The sequence below is a fragment of the Pseudocercospora fijiensis genome (assembly GCF_000340215.1).
Source record: "Pseudocercospora fijiensis CIRAD86 unplaced genomic scaffold MYCFIscaffold_4, whole genome shotgun sequence".
Lineage (NCBI taxonomy): Eukaryota > Fungi > Ascomycota > Dothideomycetes > Mycosphaerellales > Mycosphaerellaceae > Pseudocercospora > Pseudocercospora fijiensis.
The window spans coordinates 2,628,385-2,648,256 of NW_006921535.1; the positions used below are offsets into that span (position 1 = coordinate 2,628,385).

Genomic DNA, 19,872 nt, shown 5'->3' on the forward strand with positions numbered 1-19,872 from the left:
AGAGAGACCCCAATTGAGAAGCTCGTTCCTCAGGGCATCGTTACAGCCGACGGTAAATTGCATGAGCTGGACATTCTTGCGCTGGCCACAGGATTTGACTCGCTTACTGGTGGCTTCATGGAAATCGACATCAAAGGCATTGACGGCGAGGCCCTGAAGCAGAAGTGGAGTGGCGAGCAGGGTGCGTTGTCGTACCTTGGCCTGTGTGTCAATCAGTTTCCCAGCAAGTTATACCAGCATTGCATGTGAAAAAACAACCTGCTGACGTCTCCAGACATGTTCTATACCTATGGCCCTCACGCTCCAACCGCATATGGCAACGGGCCATCGATCGTAGAGCCGCAATGCGAGTGGATCCTGAAGACCATGCAGCTCATGGCTAAAGATGGCAAGACCAAGATCAACGCCCAGGCTCAAGCAGAGCAAGAGTGGAAGAAGGTTGTGAATGAGCTCCACGCTGCAACGGTCAGAGATAGTGTAGACTCGTGGTACATGGTATGACCATGCTGTCCCAGATGGTCGTAGACTTTGGCTGACTCGCCTTTCCAGGGCACCAACATTCCTGGCAAGCCGCGTCAGGCGCTAAACTATGCAGGTGGCTTAGCAAACTATATTGATTCCATCAATGGAAGTCAAGAGAAGGGCTTTGAGGGCTTCGACCTTTCGTGAGTTATGAGGTAGGAATAGGAATGCAGCAGGGACAAAGAGGATGGTATCACGCACAGCGCAGTGGATTACTTACGTAATACTGCCTTGCTAGCTGTTCAATATAGCTTCGTTAATTGCCTATGTTCCTCTTGTTCTATAGTCTAAAATACAGTGTGAAAATCCTTCTCCTACTAAGAGGTTACGTACTGTTATGTAACTAAGCTTACGCGTTATACACCCCCTTAGCTTATATAAAAGGGGTGCACCTTCTATTTTAGGCAAGGTAGTATTAGCTAGTAACCGGCCCCACACACCTAGGCTGAGTTTTAAGCCTATATAAGAGGCCTCCTTCTATATTATAGATAGAGCACTAACCTCGTATAGTATATTATTTATATTACACTTCTATAATGCCTATATTATAGGGCTCTAGTTATTAGCCTAAGCAACCGTCTTATTATCCTATTATACTAAACATAGCTGCCTATATTGCTATAGGTTATATTACCCTCGGTAGCCTATACTATTACTACTAGTAGTAGTAGTAGTATTAGTTTCCGTCCTTTATTAGAGCCGAAGGTAGGGCTATCTCTTTATATCTAACAGGTTCGGGTATATTAAAGGTAGTCTCTAGGCACGAATAGCTATAACTAAAGCGAGGGTATAATAAGAGCCTACGATACGGACGATACCGAAGTATCTTAAGGGGCTATTACGACAAGTAGAGAAACCTCTTAACAAAGGCATCGCTTTAACCCCGAAAAGCTACAAACCCTTAGGACTATTATAGCTTAGGGCCTAGTCTATAGCTATAGCTAGCTTCTAAGGACTCGGCTCCGGGTCGAAGACCTATTTAGCACTACTTGCTCGAGATAAGCCCCGCCTAAGGAGGAGATAGACTAATTACCTATCGGCCTTGCTTGGTTTGCTAAGACTATTAATTGATAGCAAATACGGATTATAGGTCGGATAGCCGGGGAGTCCCCTATTAATCGGGTAGGGCGTTCCTAGATTCGTAGCCTCGCTTAGATAGTACTTAGCCTTCTACTAGAAAAAGAAGGCTACTACCCCCCTACCTAGCTAAAGGAGATACGAGCTAGTTTCTAGGATCTAGGAGTAAACAGAGATTGTAGTCTCTCCCTCCGAGCGGCTTTTGTCTAAAATCTACTAAACTAAGCTCCTAGAGGTAGTTAGGCGACCCCTAGGAGGCTAAATCCTAATACTACCCTAGGAGTAATACTAGGAGAAACAGCCTAATATACTACTCTCTCGCATAGCAATATTACAACAAACCAAACAGACTAAAGTTACTAAAAACACATTTATATAGCATTCTATTTCAACTTTATATAGCATTCTATTTTAACTATTTCAACTATTTTACAACAATCGAATAAGCTCTAGCTCTAGCAAAAACGAACATCGAGAATTAGCGGAATCCTCTAAATCCGAAAACGCCCCTAATCCTATTAACGAAGAAATTAGGCGGCGACTAGTTAATATAAGTGAGCCTCCTACGCCCTCTACGCTAGAGGCACTCTATACTGTCCTTATAAAAATAATAAAGAAGCAAACTAAGCTTCTCCGTTAAAACAAGCGTCGCCCGCTAGAGCTAGAGAGTAGGGCAAATCCCCTATTCGAAGGGTAGAACGCTACAGTATATATTAAGCGCTTTAAGGAAGGCTTAGTTAATTACGAGCTCGATAGAGAATCCGACTAGTATAAGATTCGGTCCTTTACGAGGACTACCTCCTCTAAGCTTTACCGAACCCTTAAAACCCTAGTTAGCTACCTAGAAAAGGACGACAAGTCTAATACCAACTAGGAGACCTTTAAGATAGCCTTTATAAGGGAATATCGGGAGCGCGATAGCCGTCGCATTAAAGGCAGTCGTACGTAGCTCGAGTCCCTCTACTTAGTAAGGCGTACTAAGGATAACGACCTAAAGGGGTATATCCGCGAGTTTGTCGAGTTAGCGGATAGCATCGAATAGAGTAACCTCGAAAACTCTTAGAGAATAAGGCTACTCCTCTAGGGGTTGCCGTAGCCTATAGCTTAGCGTATCTTCCGTCGCTATAAGCTTAGCGAGGCCGATCCTAAGAGCTTTAGGAAGTACAAAGAGGTCCTAGTGTATATTAAGGCCGACATTAATAGTATAGCCGATACGAGGAAGTTTATCTACGGCGAAGACCGGAATAACCTAGCGTAGGTTAGGAAAGAAGCCTTAGTAAGCAAGGGACCTAAGTTCCTTCCTAAATCGCAAAGTAGTCCTAAGACTATAACTCCTACTATTACTAAGCACTCTTAGGATGTCGCGGACTTAGCTAAATCCCTAGCCTAGCTAAACCTAAATGCGAAAGCATTATAGCGAGTTAGGGAGGTTATTAATACTACTATACTAGGCGATATACTACTAGTCTACTAGGTTTCAGATCCTAACTACCCTAAAGCCCCTTTAGTAGACGTCTACGCTATACGGAAGATCTATTCTAACTTAGATAGCAAGTGCTAGATATATAGCGGGTTCAAACATATCTAATCGTCCTACCCTATCTAGAAAGAGCTTCTTAAAAGGAAGCTTATTATGCAAGTAAATAGCCGATTCTACTATATAGACACCGGCGACAAGATTGATTTCGAATAGGATCGGAGAGCCCTAAAGCTGCCTTAGCTAAAGACCCTTCTAGAAAAGAAGTACGGTAGTAAGATCGAGTTTAAGGACACTAGGAACAGTACCCTCGCCGCTATTACTAAACGAGAAACTTAGAAGGTTAGGGCAAAATAGGTTAAGGAGCGGAGCAGTAATAGTACTACTAAGCCTATTAAGGTCAACTTTGTTTCTTAGAATCCGGACGCAGTTACTAATATTTACGCGGTTACTAAGAATAGTATAGATGTCTACGCTGCTATACGGTCTCAGACCTAGTCCTAAAACAAGGGTAAGAGCCCTTAGAATCCTATACGCCCTAGTACGGCGGCCCCTACTAGGGTACTAAAGAACAAGGCGGCCGACAAGGCTAAACAATAACGAGAATCAACCGCTAAAACTAAGACTCTCTAGACAGCTACAGACCGCGCTGCCCGATCTAGCACCGCACCTAGTACCGCACCTAGCACCCTACCTATAGAAAGCCTAGTCGTCCTAGAGACTCTAGAGGTCGATATAGAGGATGTTGCTACCGATATTAGTAGTACCCTAGGCCTAGCTAACCTACCTGCCTATAAGCGGAAGTTATCCGACCTAAAGAGCTTTCGCTTTAATAGGTATATAAAGAAGTATAGTACTAGCCTAGCTAACTCTTTAGACACAAAGGCAAACGCTCTCTTCTAGGCTTTATAGTTCCTAGACCTTAAGTCTAATATATCTATAGGAGAGCTGCTAGCGTACGGTTTGCCTACTAATCTGTTCTAGAGCCGAATCCCTAACGATGCTACCTTTATAAAAGACCTCGCTACCCTCCGAAGAAAACAGGGACGAGAAGACTATATTAATATCTCCTCCCTACAGTTCCTTCCTAAATTTTCTTTAGGTGCCTAAGAGTTAGTAGAAGGCGAATCGGTAACCTACGAGAACTAAGAGACTATCGATAATGCTAACGAAGAGGGAGTTAAGGAGATAGGCCGAGGGGATAGTAATAATCCCGACCCTACTCTAGTTTCAGTTTCTATTAAGGCTGTCCGATTTACTAGCTAACAAATCGGTCGAGTAGGACCTCCTCGACCTAAGGAACTTTATTCTATCCCTAATAATATAGACCTTTCCGTAGTTACCCGTTCCTTCGCCGTCGTTCCCGCTATCTACATTTAAGTTACTATCGGGAGCTATAGTTAATAGATGCTAGCAATGCTTAATAATAGTTCGGAGTTACTTATTATAAGTAAGCGTTAGGCTAAACAACTTAGGCTGCCGATAAACAGAGACATTTCCCTCGGTATATAGGGAGTAAATAGGGAGGTTGCGCTAGTAGGTGCTTGCTACAATATTATAGTAGACGCCTTCGGTATATGCTTTTCCTTTACCTTCTAGATTGCCGCCGACCTAAATACGCTAATTATTCTAGGTCGACTATAGTCTCGTATAACCCGAGGTATCTAGCGCAACTGCGACGATAGCTCCTAGGAGGGAACTATTACTAACTAGAAGGGCAACCGAGTCGTATTTACTAGTTATATCGGAAACACTAGCTACAAGTCCTACGAGGACATCCTTGCTACTTCTAGACGGTCTTCGGGAAACGCTACGGCGCGGTTATAAGACCGGCAATCTGCGCTATAAGTTAGTGTAGCTTAAATAGGTTATTTCCGGAAGTGCGCCGCTCCGTACGTTAAGGCAAGTTTCTAGGATCTATACTAAGAAGACGAGTGCTCGAAGCGACAGCGAGTATAACACTACGACTACCTAATGCCTAAGTTAAGGTAATAATGCTATCGCAGGTATTACTACCGGACGCGGGTCTACCCGAACTAACTAATTAGAGCGCGAGTCTAATGCTACCCCGGGGGTGTTATTACGAATCTAACGTTTTCGCCGGCGTTATAAATTAGGACTACTAGCTATATACCTATCGACTTAAGGAGACTTCTAAAGAAGTTTACGCGCTGTTTTGTTGCGCTAATCTCTAAGCCTAACGATAAAGAGAGAGAGCTCGGGTTCGACAATCGATTAGTATCTATACCCTATATAAGAGGGTAGCTAACAAGATTAAGCCCGTAAAAGGCAGCGTGTATATTACCGATAGGTCTAATCCTAGCGGGAATCCTAACTAGCGACAAAAGTGTCTTAATTAGGAAGCAACATTACTACCTAGGAATAGTCCGTACGATTAGAGATATATTACTAAAAAGTTCTCTACTATTCCTAGGGGTTTAAGGCTAATACCGGAGAGGCTTGCGAAGATCAAACCTAGTATAGAGCTTTCGGATCTTAAACTTAACCTACTATATAAGCTTCTATACAATCGCGAAGCCGTATTAGTATATAATTTCACTTACTTAGGTAGAATCAACCCGGAGGTTGCCCCTCCGTAGAAGATCCGAACAATCGAATATAAGCCCTAGGCCTATCTAGGTTTTAAGCTAAACCTAAGCCTACGAGGTATAGTTAAGGACATAATACGACAGCGTATAAAGGCTGGCACCTTAGAACCTTCCTATGCCTCGTATCGCAATCTATACTTCCTAGTTTAGAAGAAGACAGCTCCTAGGGAACTAAAGAAGTACCGCCTAATTAACGCTATACAAAAGTTTAACGCAGTTACGATTAGAGATACTAACCTTCCTCCGGAGACTAATAGGTTCTCGGAAGCCTTTGCTAACTATGTTATAGCCTTACTAGTTAACGTTTTCTCGGGCTACGACTAGATTCCTCTTTACCCTAATAGCCGCGACCTTACTAGTTTCGAGACACCTCTTAGGCTATATAGATAAACCACCCTTCCCTAAGGGGCAACTAACTTAGTAGCCTAGTTCGTTCGCATTATAAACCAAGTCCTCGCGGCCTATATCTCCTATATAGCGATGCCTTTCCTCGACGACATCGGTATTAAAGGCCCTAAAACTAGGTACGATAATAAAGAAGTAGAGCCTAGCATCCGTAGGTTCTTTCTCGAATATATCTAGAACCTCGATAGCGTCCTCTGCGACCTAGAGCGAGCTAATCTAACGGTATATAGGGAGAAGCTTTAGCTCCTATGCAAACGAATAAACATTATCGGGTTTATAACTAATAAAAACGGCCGCTATCCTAATAATACACGGGTCCTAAAGATAGTGTCCTAGCTAGATCCTACCTATTAGAAGGATGTCCGAACCTAGCTTAGAGTAGTCTCCTACTTCCGTATCTAGGTCGAGAACTTTATATTAGTATACAAGCCCTTATACGCCTTGCTTAAGAAGGATACTAAGTTCGAATAGACCCCCGTTTACTAAGCGGCTAAGGACAAGGTAACTAAGGCACTCGTTAGCGTACACTGCACTTACGTCTATTAACTACTTAGAGGGTGCGGGTTTAATAATTGTTACTATCGACTCGAGCGGGGAAGGCTATAGCGAGATACTAATACAGTATAACCGTAAGGAGCTATTCTTACGCTATCCTATTAGGTACGACTCCGGACTATAGAAACCGATCGAGGCCCGATACGATACTAGTAAGCGAGAATGCCTTAGAGTCTATAAGGCTCTAAAGAAGTTCCGACTATAGCTCTTTAGTATATTCTTTCGTCTAGAAATCGATGCTTAGACGCTAGTCTATTAGCTTAACCGTATAGCCTCCGACCTACCAAACTCTACGATAGCTCGGTAGGTTGCCTAGATCTATTTGTTTAACTTCGACGTCTTCTACGTTCCTAGCAAGAAGCATACTAGACCGGATAGCCTTTCTAGAAGGCCCGCTATAGAAGAGGATATCGCCGAGATAATAGAAGAAGAGGATGTCGATACGGTAATTAACCGCACTTTCTTCGCTGCCTTCTATATTAATGCTATGCTAGCGATTACTAGGCCTGCTACCGACGACTAACCTAGCGACTAACCTAGTAACTAGCCCGACGAGAGCCCTACTACTAACAATAACGACTAGGCTAAACCTAAGGCGGATAAACTAGAGAGGGATATTATCCTTAATAGGGTCTACTCCGACGACTCCTATTATATCGCCTACTTCCTAACCTATACGAAGAAAGCGCCTAGCCTATTAAAGAGTTAATACCGTCGGGTTATTCGCTATTCTCGACGATTCCTAGTTAAAGATCGAATCCTTTAGCGATAAGCAATAGTTAATGTACCTCTCTAGCGTATTATTAACGACCTAGCAGCCCGATAAGAGATCCTTCGTTCCGTTTACGATAAGCTCGGCTACTAGGCGGCGGAGGGCACCTTCGATGTCCTTCGTCGGCGTTACTAGTAGGACGGCGTATAGGCTAATGTCTCCCGCTACTATAAGAGCTGTCCTAAGTGCAATTTCCGGAATAGCTACCGACGTCTAGGAGAGCTGCGTATTCCTACTACCTAATTAGTCGGAGAGCGATAGTATAGCGATAGGGTCTATCTTAGTCGCAATAATAGCTTGTATATTATTCGAGAGGGTCTTTCTCGATAGCCGGAGGCCTATTATTTCTATAAGGGCTGCGGCGCTATTAATGCCCGTAATATAGCTACCTTCCTATTTAAGGATCTGTTTTACCGCTAGGGAACACCTTACGAGATTATCTTAGACAACGCTACGAACAATATAGCTAAAGAAGTTTAAGTACTACTTGTTTCGTATAGGGCGAAGAACGTTCGTATCTCCCCGTACTATCCCTAGTCGAATGCTATTATTAAGCGTAGCTATCGGTCTTTAATCGATGCCTTGTCTAAGATAACTAATAGAGGGGACAGGTCCGTTCCTATCTCTACCTAGGTCCTAGCCCTTCTCTAGGCGGATCGAACTACTATTATCGATACGACTAGACTTACGCTAGCAGAGCTTATAATTGGGAGGGACGCCGTTCTTCCTATTAAGTTGTCCTACCGCACGTATAGCGTTTACGACTAGGGGTCTGTTCGTACTAGAGCAGATCTCCTTACCCTACGCGCTAAGGCTCTTAAGGATATAACTACTACTTCTTAGGAGGGACTTGCTCGGTAACGGCGCCTTCGTAAAGAGGCTAAGCAGTATTTTAACGACTATAATGCTATTAACTAGGAGCCTCTAAAGGTTAGCGATATAGTCCTCCTATACCGGTCGGAGCTAGAATACAGTTACTCCTACAAGCTAGCCTTTAAATAGAAAGGACCTTATAGAGTATAGGAGGTCCTTTACGATAGTTCTACGTACCGACTTTAGGAACTTGATAGTGCTACCTTAAAGCACTCGTACCCCCGGGCTAACCTAAAGAAGGTCGTCGAGTTAAGAGAGCCTATCTGTCCTCCCCCGACTAAGGAGGAAGTTAATGCCTCTATAGACCCTCTACCGATCTTAGATACCTATCGAGAGGAGGATCCTACCGCGATTATAGATCCTATTCTACCTAACAACTATACGCATCCCTAGATACGTCTTAGTAAGCTATTAGGAATGACTTATAAACAAAGGGAGGGTTATATACGTATTAATTGTACGTAGAGCATTTCCGATATTAATTCCGATAGTAAACTAGACTTCTAGCTATCTAACTCTAACTCCGAGGAGGAGCTCGACTAGTCTAGCGACGAAGACCGCCTAGAATTATAGCTAGATCCCGAGACTAAATAATTGCTTACTCTTCCTTGCCTCTGTCTACCTCTACTACGTTACTTCCTTGCTCTTATTAATCGTTCTCCGCGCTATTAATACAGTACCGCCCTATACCTTTAGTCCTTACCTATTATCTGTTCCTACTAATGTTTATACTCTCGTTTATTGCTTTTAGTTTATCTTATTATTGTCTTTTGCTTTTGCCCTTACCTTCGATTAATGTTGCTATAACTTTATTCCTTCGCTCTTGTTTCCTTAGAAAGAACTATACGAGGCGTGTTTTCCTAATAATACCCCGAGGGTAGCATTAGGAAGATAGCCGAACCTAACCCCTCTACCCTTCTAGGACTACTTCCCTCTAGATTCCTAGACTCTAGCAACTATCCTTAAGTAACAACGATAATAAGATACTCTGCTAGAGGATGTTCCTGCCCTAATTAGCACTAGTTACGTAGGACACTAAGAAAGGGAGGATCCCTCTCCCTTCCTAGCTCTTAGATAGATATAGCAACCTAGGCCTATAGCCTCTAAGAATAGGGACCTTAGGCTATTAAGCTTAGTATTTAGAAGAAGGAAGAAGGTAAACGTATAGACTACCTTTACGTACTTGCTAATATAAAAGGTAATGCTGCATCTATAGTAGCAGTGCTATAGGCTAATATATCGACGGATTAGCTACGCTAGGCCTAGGCGACTTGCTCCCTGTTACCGAGCATCTCTAGAGAAAAGCTAATGCTACCCCGGGGGTGTTATTAGTCCCGCTAGCTTTACTACTATAGATTTCTGCTAAGGACTCGAACTAACTAGTTACATTTCGAGTACGCGAGAATCTACGATAGCTAAAGGTTAATAAAGGCGCGTAGTCGCTACTAGCAATTAGCTAGATCGATTATCAAACTTTAGCCTGCCCTAATAATAAAGAAGTCTCGTATACAGCTTTACTTTCACATATAGCCGTTATCCGTTTGCTTTACTAGCGCGGAATATACGGACTACGTTACCTTCGTACTATATTTAAAGCGAGCTTCCTAAGCTCCTTCTTCTACTCGGTTACTAACTAACTCGCTACCGCCTAAAACCCCCCTTCTATCTAAACCCTTTAATTATTATTGTTAAGCAACGAACACACTTTACAAACTCGTTTCTAAACCGCCTCGGTCGACTATGTCTTCCGGCGCCCCGAATCCGCTAGGCGCTAGTAGTAGCAACGACCTACCTACCCCTATTAACCTAAGCCTAGCCGCCCTAGTTCCAATCGAAGCCCTATCCGATAGCGCCTTAGCTGCTACAACTAGCCTCGAGTACTGCTTCTAGATCGTTACTGCCCTTAAAGACCCTTAAGAGAAGATCTAGAACGCTCGTACCCTACTACGCGTTATTAATAGGAACATTAAGAAGGCTACTATCTTAGTTACGTACGGTATAAACAACTTGCGTTAGTCTATCGGTAAGCATATCTTTAAGCGCGAGGTTCTTAACGATATAGATATTAAATAAGCCTTTCCTATCGTCTATAGCCTCGAGACTGCCGGTACCTAGATTCGTTTGCGCTTTAAGACCCTCGACTAGGCCTTCGAATATTAGGGAGGACTAAGCAGTCTTCCTAAGAGCCTTATTAACTTCGCCTACGGTAGATAAGAGCGTACTAAGTGGGTTTCTTCGTTCGTTAACAAGTACAAGGTCCGTCGTTAAGGCGCCGAGCATCTTTCCCGTACTATAATCTATCGTATATCTACCGCTAGTAAGAAGGTAGGCAAGTAGTTACTTAACCTATCCTTTGCGCTTAACGACTTTACGATAGCCTACTAGAAGAAGCACTACGATACGATTGTCTAGGTCGATCTTAACGTAAAGACAACTAAGGATCTACTAAAGGAGAAGGGCTATCGTATTAATAGTATAGGCTTTATTATTGAAGGTTAAGAGGCGCCTATCGTTAATATTCTTAAACGCAAGGCTCTTCGCCTAGAAACGGAGGCCGATACGGCTGCTAGTCTCGCGCTTGCTACGGAGATGCAGGCTAAGGATCGTCGCTCGACCCGTAACCGTAAGGTCCCTTAAGAAGTTTAAGACGAGCGCGCTAAGGCCGAAGCAGCGCGTAAGAAGGCATTGTATACTCGCTAGGCCCTCCGTAAGGCTACTAAGAAGTATAGCGCTCCTTCTAGTACCGACTATAGTACTAACTATAGTACTAACTATAGTAACTTAGATATTAATATACTAGATGCACTACTAGAAGATGTCTCCTCCGAAGGCTCCTTTAGCGAGCGTAGAAATAGAGGCCTCTCGCCGATCCTATTAACTAAGAACATTTGTAGTTCTTGTAAGGGCGACTCTATCGCGTACCTTATTACCGATATCGATATAGTTCCTAAAGCCGCAATAGGCGAAGCTCCTACCGCCCTCTCTATCTATTAACAGCTCGACGACCTTAGTAAGCTAGGAGAAGAGCCGTTCTCTATATATACTAACTATATTAAGAAGGCCGCTAAGGTCTGTAGTCTCTATACTAGTATTAAGGCGAGTGTCCTCGTTAGTCGCCTATTAAAGATTAGTCGCGAGGTTCCTAATCAAGACGCCTTCGCTACCCTTAAGGCTAATTAGGCCTATACTAACTAGTTTCCTAGACGCCCTGTTACCGCCCCGATATCTCTAGGACTCTACGCGTTCAACCCTACTAGTACTATTACTCGCGCCCTTACGCCGACAGATCGCTAGAGCAAGTTCGTTACCGGCATTCTTAGCTAAGGCACCTCCTTCGATCGCTTTCGCTAGACTAGCAATACTATCTTCCCTTAAGTCTTTAGTTAGTTATAAGAGCCTCGTAGAGCACATCTTCCTTTCCTTATCGACCTAATATAGGAAGAGTTTAAGATGTACCTTTAGCATATACGTAATATGCCTAAGTCTAAGTAAGAAGGCCGTAATACCCTTTAAACTTATAGTATAAGCAACCAAATCGTCCGCTAGTACCCTGCTCTATAGCTCTTAGCTGTCGCCCTTCGACCTAATTACGTATACGAGCTTATCTCCGTCCCTAAGCCTACTAAGTTCTTTAAGGTTGCCGGTACTTACGAAAACTGTCCTTCTAAGGAGTCTGCTCGTCTCGGATAAGATATAGTCAAGCTCGTAGCTAGCGAGGGTGCTAGTTACCTACGTATTAAGGTCTGTCTTATGTCTAAGGATAAGACTAGCTACTCTACTATTATCGAAGGCATGTATTAGCCCGAGGTCTTTACGAACTAGGTTAAGAAGCTTAAGGCTCGTAGCCTAGTCCCGCTAAGCAAGATCGGCAAGCTTACTAATAAGCACCTTACCGGCGACGACCTCGACCGTATATTCGATAGTTAGCCTAATAGTAAGAGGCGTAAAGCGGAGTAGATCCTCAACCCTCTAAAGGAGTGCGAGGTCTCTATTTAGATGCTATACCTGCTATATAGTAATCTAAAGACTAAGAGTAACCGTATATCAATTGACCTAGGCTACTCTCGCGTTATTAGTAGCACTAAGGTTAAGGGTTACGAGAACTTAACAGTCTCCTAGGTTGCTAAAGCGCACCGCAATCTAACCGCCCTCCCGGCCTCTAACTCCTTCGTACTATTCGCTTTCCCTACGGCGATCTTAGTCGAAGGCCTCGGCTATATCTCCGACGCTCTAGTTAGTAGGATTCCTTAGTTAAGTTACGTTATTCGGAACGAAGTTAAACAGATCCTCTAGCTTAATAACGAGGGACTTAAGGAATATCTATATAATTAGGAGAATGCTACGACGGAAAAGGCTGCTAACCTCCTCGTTAATTAAGCTTTCTACGAGGGACAGTACTTCGGTACTAATAGCTTTAACGTATACGGAGGAGATTTCGAGAGCCGACTAGCAGATAAGGTTATTGCTAGTAAGGATTACGGTGCATTGAAGCAGCAGTAAGTTAGCGTAGTAGATTGGATGCTTAGGAAGTTGTTTTTGTATATTAATAGAATCTAGGAACAATGCTACCCCGGGGGTATCATTGCGGAGTTTCTAAGAAATGGCCTTAGCTAAGATGCCTAAGGTGCCCTATATGACTGTTTGTTTGTTTTAAGCGCGCAATGTAAAGCGTGTCTAGTTAGATACGAAGAAAGGGAGGGATATTAGCTAGTAACCGGCCCTACATACCTAGGCTGAGTTTTAAGCCTATATAAGAGGCCTCCTTCTGTATTATAGATAGAGCACTAACCTCGTATAGTATATTGTTTATATTACACTTCTATAATGCCTATATTGCAGGGCTCTAGTTATTAGCCTAAGCAACCGTCTTATTATCCTATTATGCTAAACATAGCTGCCTATATTGCTATAGGTTATATTACCCTCGGTAGCCTATACCATTACTGCTAGTAGTAGTAGTGGTGTTAGTTTCCGTCCTTTAGTAGTTAATGCTTCTTTATATATAAACAAAAGAAAAATCAATCTTTTCAACTTCTTATATAGTACTTTATTAATATACTAAAAAATTAGTTTAAATCTATACTATATATAAGAGAGTCTTATTTTATACCCCGATTACCCTAGAAGGATATCGTTACATAATCCGGACTGCATATACACCTTTATATATAGTCCCTATTACTAGGAACTATTGTCTTCCTACGTAGTTAAAGTATAGACCGATACTATTAAGCCTTATATAAGAACTCGTATCGTTTAGTAAAGTTAGTTTAATTAAATTGAACTAAGCCCTTTATATTATTACTATCGGTTATTATATTAATCGTATAGGTAGCGTCTATTTAATTAGATAAAGGATTAAGTGAGATGTATATTGTTTAAATAGATTTAACGAATTAGGATAGGTAACTTAAACTAAGGACGCTACCCTTAGCTAAGACTACTGCACTATTATTACTAGCACTAATACAATCGCCGTAGACTTGTTATTAGTTAGTAGAAGTAACGTTCGAAGTAATAATATAGGCAACGGCGATAGTAACGTATTCCGTAAGGTAAGGTTGCCTATACTAGTTACTTAGTCTATATTAGAAGGTAAGGTTAAATCCTCTATTCTAATTAGTCGTCGTTATCGTATTAGACACTTTTGTTAGCGCTAATCGATAGAGGTACGTTCAATCGACTTAGTTATAGTTAGTAGAAGGGCCCCCTATTAGTAGAGGGGCGCTTACTAGGTATTATATAGAGTTGTCTTCGTATTACTAAGGAAGAGGTTGTTAAAGGAAGAATTGCCTCCTTATATATCCCCTAGTCCTAGTGTTAGTTTAGTTAGTCTTAGCTGTTTAATAAATCTCTTCTAGTTCTACGGGCTATAGAGCTTAGTTAGTCTATCGGCTAGTATATCCTATATTGCTAAATACTCGCAGTATATACGGCCTAATTTATGCTCTTAGCGCAGCTAGCATTAATAAATGTCTACATACCTAAGCTTAGTATCTAGCTTGCTAGCATCCGCCTTAATAATACGAAGGGTCTGTATATTATTATAGTATAGTATAGGAAGGCTATCTAAGGTAAGGCTAATATTGTTAAAGAAGCGCTTCTACTAGATTAGTTCTAAGCCTGTATATAAAGCAGCTAGCAGCTTAGCTTCTATCGTAGATTTAGTAACAGTTAATTGTCGTACTGCTTTCTAATCGACTAGTCTATTAAACAAGCTAAATAACTATCCTTCTAACGACTGTCTAGTGCCTTTATAGTTACTATATAATGCATTAGAAGCCCCGTAAAACTCATGAAGCTATTAGCTTAAATAAGCAGTAATCGCTAGTCTATTAGCGTTGTATTCTAAGTATAGGTACTTTATCTAAAGCAGGTATTTAATATACCAATTTGCTACTGCTATATCCTCCGGTCGTAGGTTCTAAAGAGCCTTAGATAGCAAGGACACTACCTTAGCAATGTCCGGCCTAGTTTAAACTGCTGCAAAGTTAAGTAACCCTATACGGCTTTAGTACGCTAGTACTGCTAGTAAGTCTATATAACGAGCCTCCTTGTTAGTAGAGTTCTCGTACGGCTCGTATCTAGTTAGTAGTAGTACTTTAGCCCTTCTTCTATTGTCGGTACTAATAGTATACCGCTAACCTATCTTTTTAGTATATGTCTTCTATAACAACTACAGCTTTCTGTTTTACCTGTTACGTATAACTTTAATACTAAGAAACTATAAGAGCTTTCCTAGGTTATTGAGTTTATATTCCTTTATTAGTTTCTGCTTAAGATCCATTGCTTTCTGCCTATGTTAACGGTAGTACAACAGCACTATATTATCTATATAAAAGAAGATAAACACGTGCTTGTCTGGATTAGTATAAAGGTAGTCTACGTTATCGATAGGTTGCATTCCGAGCTTGTTCTCGAGGGTAGTAGTAAAGTGATTGTACTATAGCCTTAGTAACTCCTAAAGACTATATAGTGCCTAGAGCAAACGCAGTACCTTACCCTTCTATTTAAAACCTTCTAGTAGCTTTAGGTATAGCATATAGGGCAGTATAGCGTTAAGGAAAGCATTTACTATATCTATCTGCTTAGCCTCTAGGTCAAACTTAGTAGTAATAGCTATTAGGGCCCTAAACACCCTTACTACAAGTGTTAAGGTATAGGTGTCTAGGTGTGTTCCCTTCTAAAGGTCCCCTCTTATATAGACTCTTACTTTAAACTTTACTAGTCGTCTATTCGCATTACTCTTGTATTTAAATACCTAGGTAAGAGGCAGAAGGTTAGGTTTGTCTAGTATAACGATGTCTACCTATTCAAATGTCCCTATTCTAAGCGCCTTATTAAACTCAACTCTTATAGTATATATCTAATGCTCTTTAAAACGACTCTTTATAACTTAGCGCTAGTTTCGTAGCTCTTTTAGCAAGTCTAATACTTTCGGTATAAGGGTCGGATCGTCTTTGTTACGAGAAAGAAGTAGTAGTGGTTCTAGTAAAGGTAAATTAGGCGGATTAGGCTCGTTAGATCGACTAGGTTGTACGAGGCGTGCTTTATACTCGGCGGCTATATAGAGGTTACTAAATAACAGAAGGTATTTCGCTTACTCTCGATTATAGCGGATTGTAGCTACTCGTTATCGCTTGTTTAGATTGTTAATACGATAGTATAGTCCTCCTATGTTTAGTAAGTAACGATAAGATATATTAGCGGCTTTAATTAGTATTAGCAATTTAGCTAGCTTAGTACGTAGCAAGTTGAAGTCTATATTATCTGTATAACCTAGTGCGTCTATATTGTTAGTAGGGGCTTTATTACTAGCATCGTTCTTAGGTTGTAGTTGCTAATTGATAGTTAGTTCTATTAATCTATCTAGTATATTATTACGCGGTTATAAGACATCGCGTAGATTAATTAGAAAGTCTTGTTTCTATAGCACCTATATAGGCTAAAGCTTAGCTAGTGCTAGTAGTTCTTGCGGTAGTACTTGTTTAATAGGTTCATCTACTAGCCTTGTAGTATTAACTATTATAAGTCGACTAGGTCCTATTAGTATATCTACCCCCTTAGCTCTAAACCTAACAAGGTCTAGAGGTATGTCGTATACTTCTCGAAGCTCGTTAAATTAGTGCTCCGAGGCTAGTAATTGTTATACTTCTTCGAGATTACTAAACTAAGTCAGTTCTTAGTTAGTAAGGTTAACTCTAAGATTATTATCGTACCTATTATAGAATAGGGTTTTATTAAAGACAACATCTCTTGTCCGTAGGACTATTATGCGTAATAGTACCTAAATCCTATAGATTGAATAGCCTTCGTAACCGTATAGGTATCTAATATAAGTACGAGAAGCTACCTTTATAGTCCTTAGTAGGATGTCCTTTCGCTTATATAATACTAGGGCTTTTTCCGTGCTATAGATTAGTAGATAGGCTCGTATACTAAATTAGTATACATAGGCTATATTAGGTTTATATCCTGTTCTAATCTTAAATAGCGTTCTTATTGCAAAGTCGGTAGAGCGTAACCTTAGTAAACGATTAATTAAGAAGGTTGCTATATAAACTCCTTCTAGCTATAGCTTATATAGAAAGCGTATATGTATTATAAGGGCCCTAGCTACTTTAATAATAGTGCGGCCCGCTCGCTCTACTAGATCTTGCTTAGGGGTATATAGTGCTAATAGCCTCTAGGTAGTATAGTTATTACGTAAATAGGACCGAAAGCGCATTCTACTAACAGCTCCCTTATTGTCGGATAATAGGTAGATAATATCCCTTCTAATACTGCGTACAAATAATGCTAGTTAGTTCTAATATTGCAGTAAGGTTAATTCAGTTCGATTGCTAATAGTCTAACTAAAGTGAAGTCCTATATTCAAGTCGTATACGTAGAAGATATACTAGTCGCTATTGTAGGCCGTATCTAGTTGCATTAAATCGGCTACAATATGTCTATATAGAGTTAATATTGATACGTTATAGTGCCTTAGCCTCCTAGAAATGAGCTTCTTGCCCTTTGCTTGTATATATATAGGGTATAGTAGTGTTCTTAGTACCTTATTGTTATATATATAATCCCGTTTTATTCTATTAACCCTATTAACTAGCTCTTCTGCTCTTTTAGCGCCTAGGTGCCTAAACACCTTATATATTTGTTTAAGTATAAGCTTTCTTAGTAGTAGTAGGCGTAAGGAGCGGCGAGCTATTATATATAACGATAGGGGGAGTTAGAATAGGTATTTAAGCGGCTTATTATCTAAGTCGACTAGCTACTTAGTTAGTAGTAATGCTTTATCTACTTTGCTAGCAATATCGAAGTAGGGCATCCCTTATATTAGTCTAATAAATTTAACTAGTAGTTTGTACTATAGGCTATATAGGGTATTATCGATTTCTTAGTGCTTAAATCCTCGTTAGAAGAAGAAGGCACCTCCTATAATATTAGTATAGAAGTTAGGGATATATAGGCATTCCCTTAGTTTAATCTATAGGGGCTTGCTACTAACAGCTATAATAGTAAAGGATGCTATCCTAATAGCTACTACCTTATTGTAACTAGTGCTAGTTGCTACAGTTAAGGATAATAGTAATAGAAGTAGTATAAAATTGAAGCGACTAGGATAGTTAATAATATTGCAGTTTAAACTACTATCGTACATTAGGCTATTAAATAGATTCTACTCTGTTAATGCTACTATACTAAGGTAGGCGGTAGGTCCAATTGTTCTAGCAAATAATAATAGCGTACTAGAATAGAAGAAGTAGGTAAGGGAGAGTTTGTCCGGTATAGAATCCTCGCTATTGCTACTCTCTAATCTATAGTGTTCCTAAGCAATCTTAATAGCTAGTAGGTCCTTAAAGAACTTAGCCTGCTATAAGAAGGGTTATGTTAGTAGGTAGATAGGGTGGTAGTAAATTAGTATAGTATTCGATAAGGAGCTAGGAGGAGAGGGAGGAAGGCAGGCAAGTTAGCCTATTACTAAGCGCTAAGCCCTGCCTAAGGCACTAAGACCCTAGCTTTACTTAGCCTAGTTACATGCTAATCACATATAGCCTCTAATACACGCTTCCCTTCTAAAGGCCGCGCCCTCGTAGCCGGTCTATATCTAATCTTAACTCCTATTATTACTAACTTAGTAGGTCTAATAAGCCGCTTAGTCCGCGCTAAATTAAACGCTTAACTACCTAATTAGGTAACTATATTAAACCTTACCTTCTAATATAATGTCTAACTCTAACTGCGCTATCCTTGTATATAATAAAGTAAAGGGACATAAAGCTATAAGAATTAAGGGCTATCGACTAATTATAATACGGGCGCGTCTTCCCTGCTATAATAGGTAGACGTACGAGGTATTGCAGCACTGCCTCCGCTCTAAGTAATGTCGTTCCGAGTTCTTTGCGTCTACTCTAAAAGACTTAGAAATGTCCGCTTCCGAGGGTTTGTCCGCTTCCGAGGGTTATTATTCTTGTTATTACGAGGACTATTATTTACTGTTATAGTTTTACTAGCCCTAATTAGCTAGGTTTAGCAGCCTTCAATTGTTAATCTTATCTTATCTTTTAAAAAGCATAGCTCGTCTAGTTTCTATAGGTAAAGGCTATTATAAGTATAGTAGTAGAGGTTCGCTTCGCTTAAAGGGTCGGAAAGATCGAGGAGTAACCTATTATCCGCAAGATCGACCCCGGCTAGCTTAGCTCTATAGTTTTTGCCCTTAGTTAGTTAGTCTATTAGTCTACACAATCTTTTAAGCAGCTTAAAGTTTTGACTTAGCCTTAAAGTTTTAATTAAACCTTTAATATAGCTATTCCTTTAACTTAACCGGTATAGTGCGCTCCGGCTCGTAGTATAGGTAAGGTTGTGTTTGTAGGCGCAGCGACAATAGCAAGTAATGTTAACAATAGTAGCGCTAGTCGTCTTAGCGCTAACTTTACCTCGCTTCTAATCTTCTTTTTTAAACAATAACTCGGTAATACCGTTACTAATATAGCTGTGTCCTTCCTTTCTTAAATAGTAATAGACTCCGTAATACCGTTACTAATATAGCCGCGCCGGCCGCGCCGATTGCCTAGGCCTCGAGACCTCGATAGAATAAGGGAACAAGAGGGGGCCTAAATACTAGGAGAAGGGCCTTATAGGGCGCGTTAGTAAAGAGGTGGAATCCTTAAAAGAGCAGCGACTAATTAACGCGTCGTAGCGCCCTAGGTGTAGTCTTATTGTCCTAGTTTGCCGGCCTCTAATTAGTTAACTAATAGTACCCCGGGGGTAGTATTAATCCTAGGCCTTAATAGTAATATTATAAGCTTTTAGCCTTCTTCTTGTTCTTTACGCTAGTCTAATACTTATCTAACAACTCGGTTATATCCTTAAAGGAACCTTTAGCTTCCTACGAGTCCTATTTAGATAAATAGCCTTGCTATCTTAATAGGTACTCCTTCTTACCTTTCCTAGTCCGGTGCTATAGGATACGTTCTATAGACTATAGCTCTTTACTATTAGCTAGTATGTCCTCGGATTTAGTAGGCGCCTTATCCCCTTCGCGCAAGTAGTACGGCTTAAGGAGGGATACATAGAAGGTATTA

The 19,872-nt window shown here is 40.9% G+C and overlaps 1 protein-coding gene across 1 annotated transcript in view; it reads left to right on the forward strand.

Moving 5' to 3' along the window:
* MYCFIDRAFT_188249 (uncharacterized protein) overlaps positions 1-669 on the forward strand; it is a gene marked incomplete at both ends in the record, with an annotated part of 2,127 nt that extends 1,458 nt beyond the window's left edge. The window contains 3 exons of the mRNA XM_007928233.1: positions 5-223; positions 275-495; positions 550-669. Coding sequence (XP_007926424.1) covers positions 5-223; positions 275-495; positions 550-669 — 560 coding nt within the window. The remainder of the gene's footprint in view (positions 1-4; positions 224-274; positions 496-549) is intronic.
* Between the last annotated feature and the right edge of the window lie 19,203 nt (positions 670-19,872).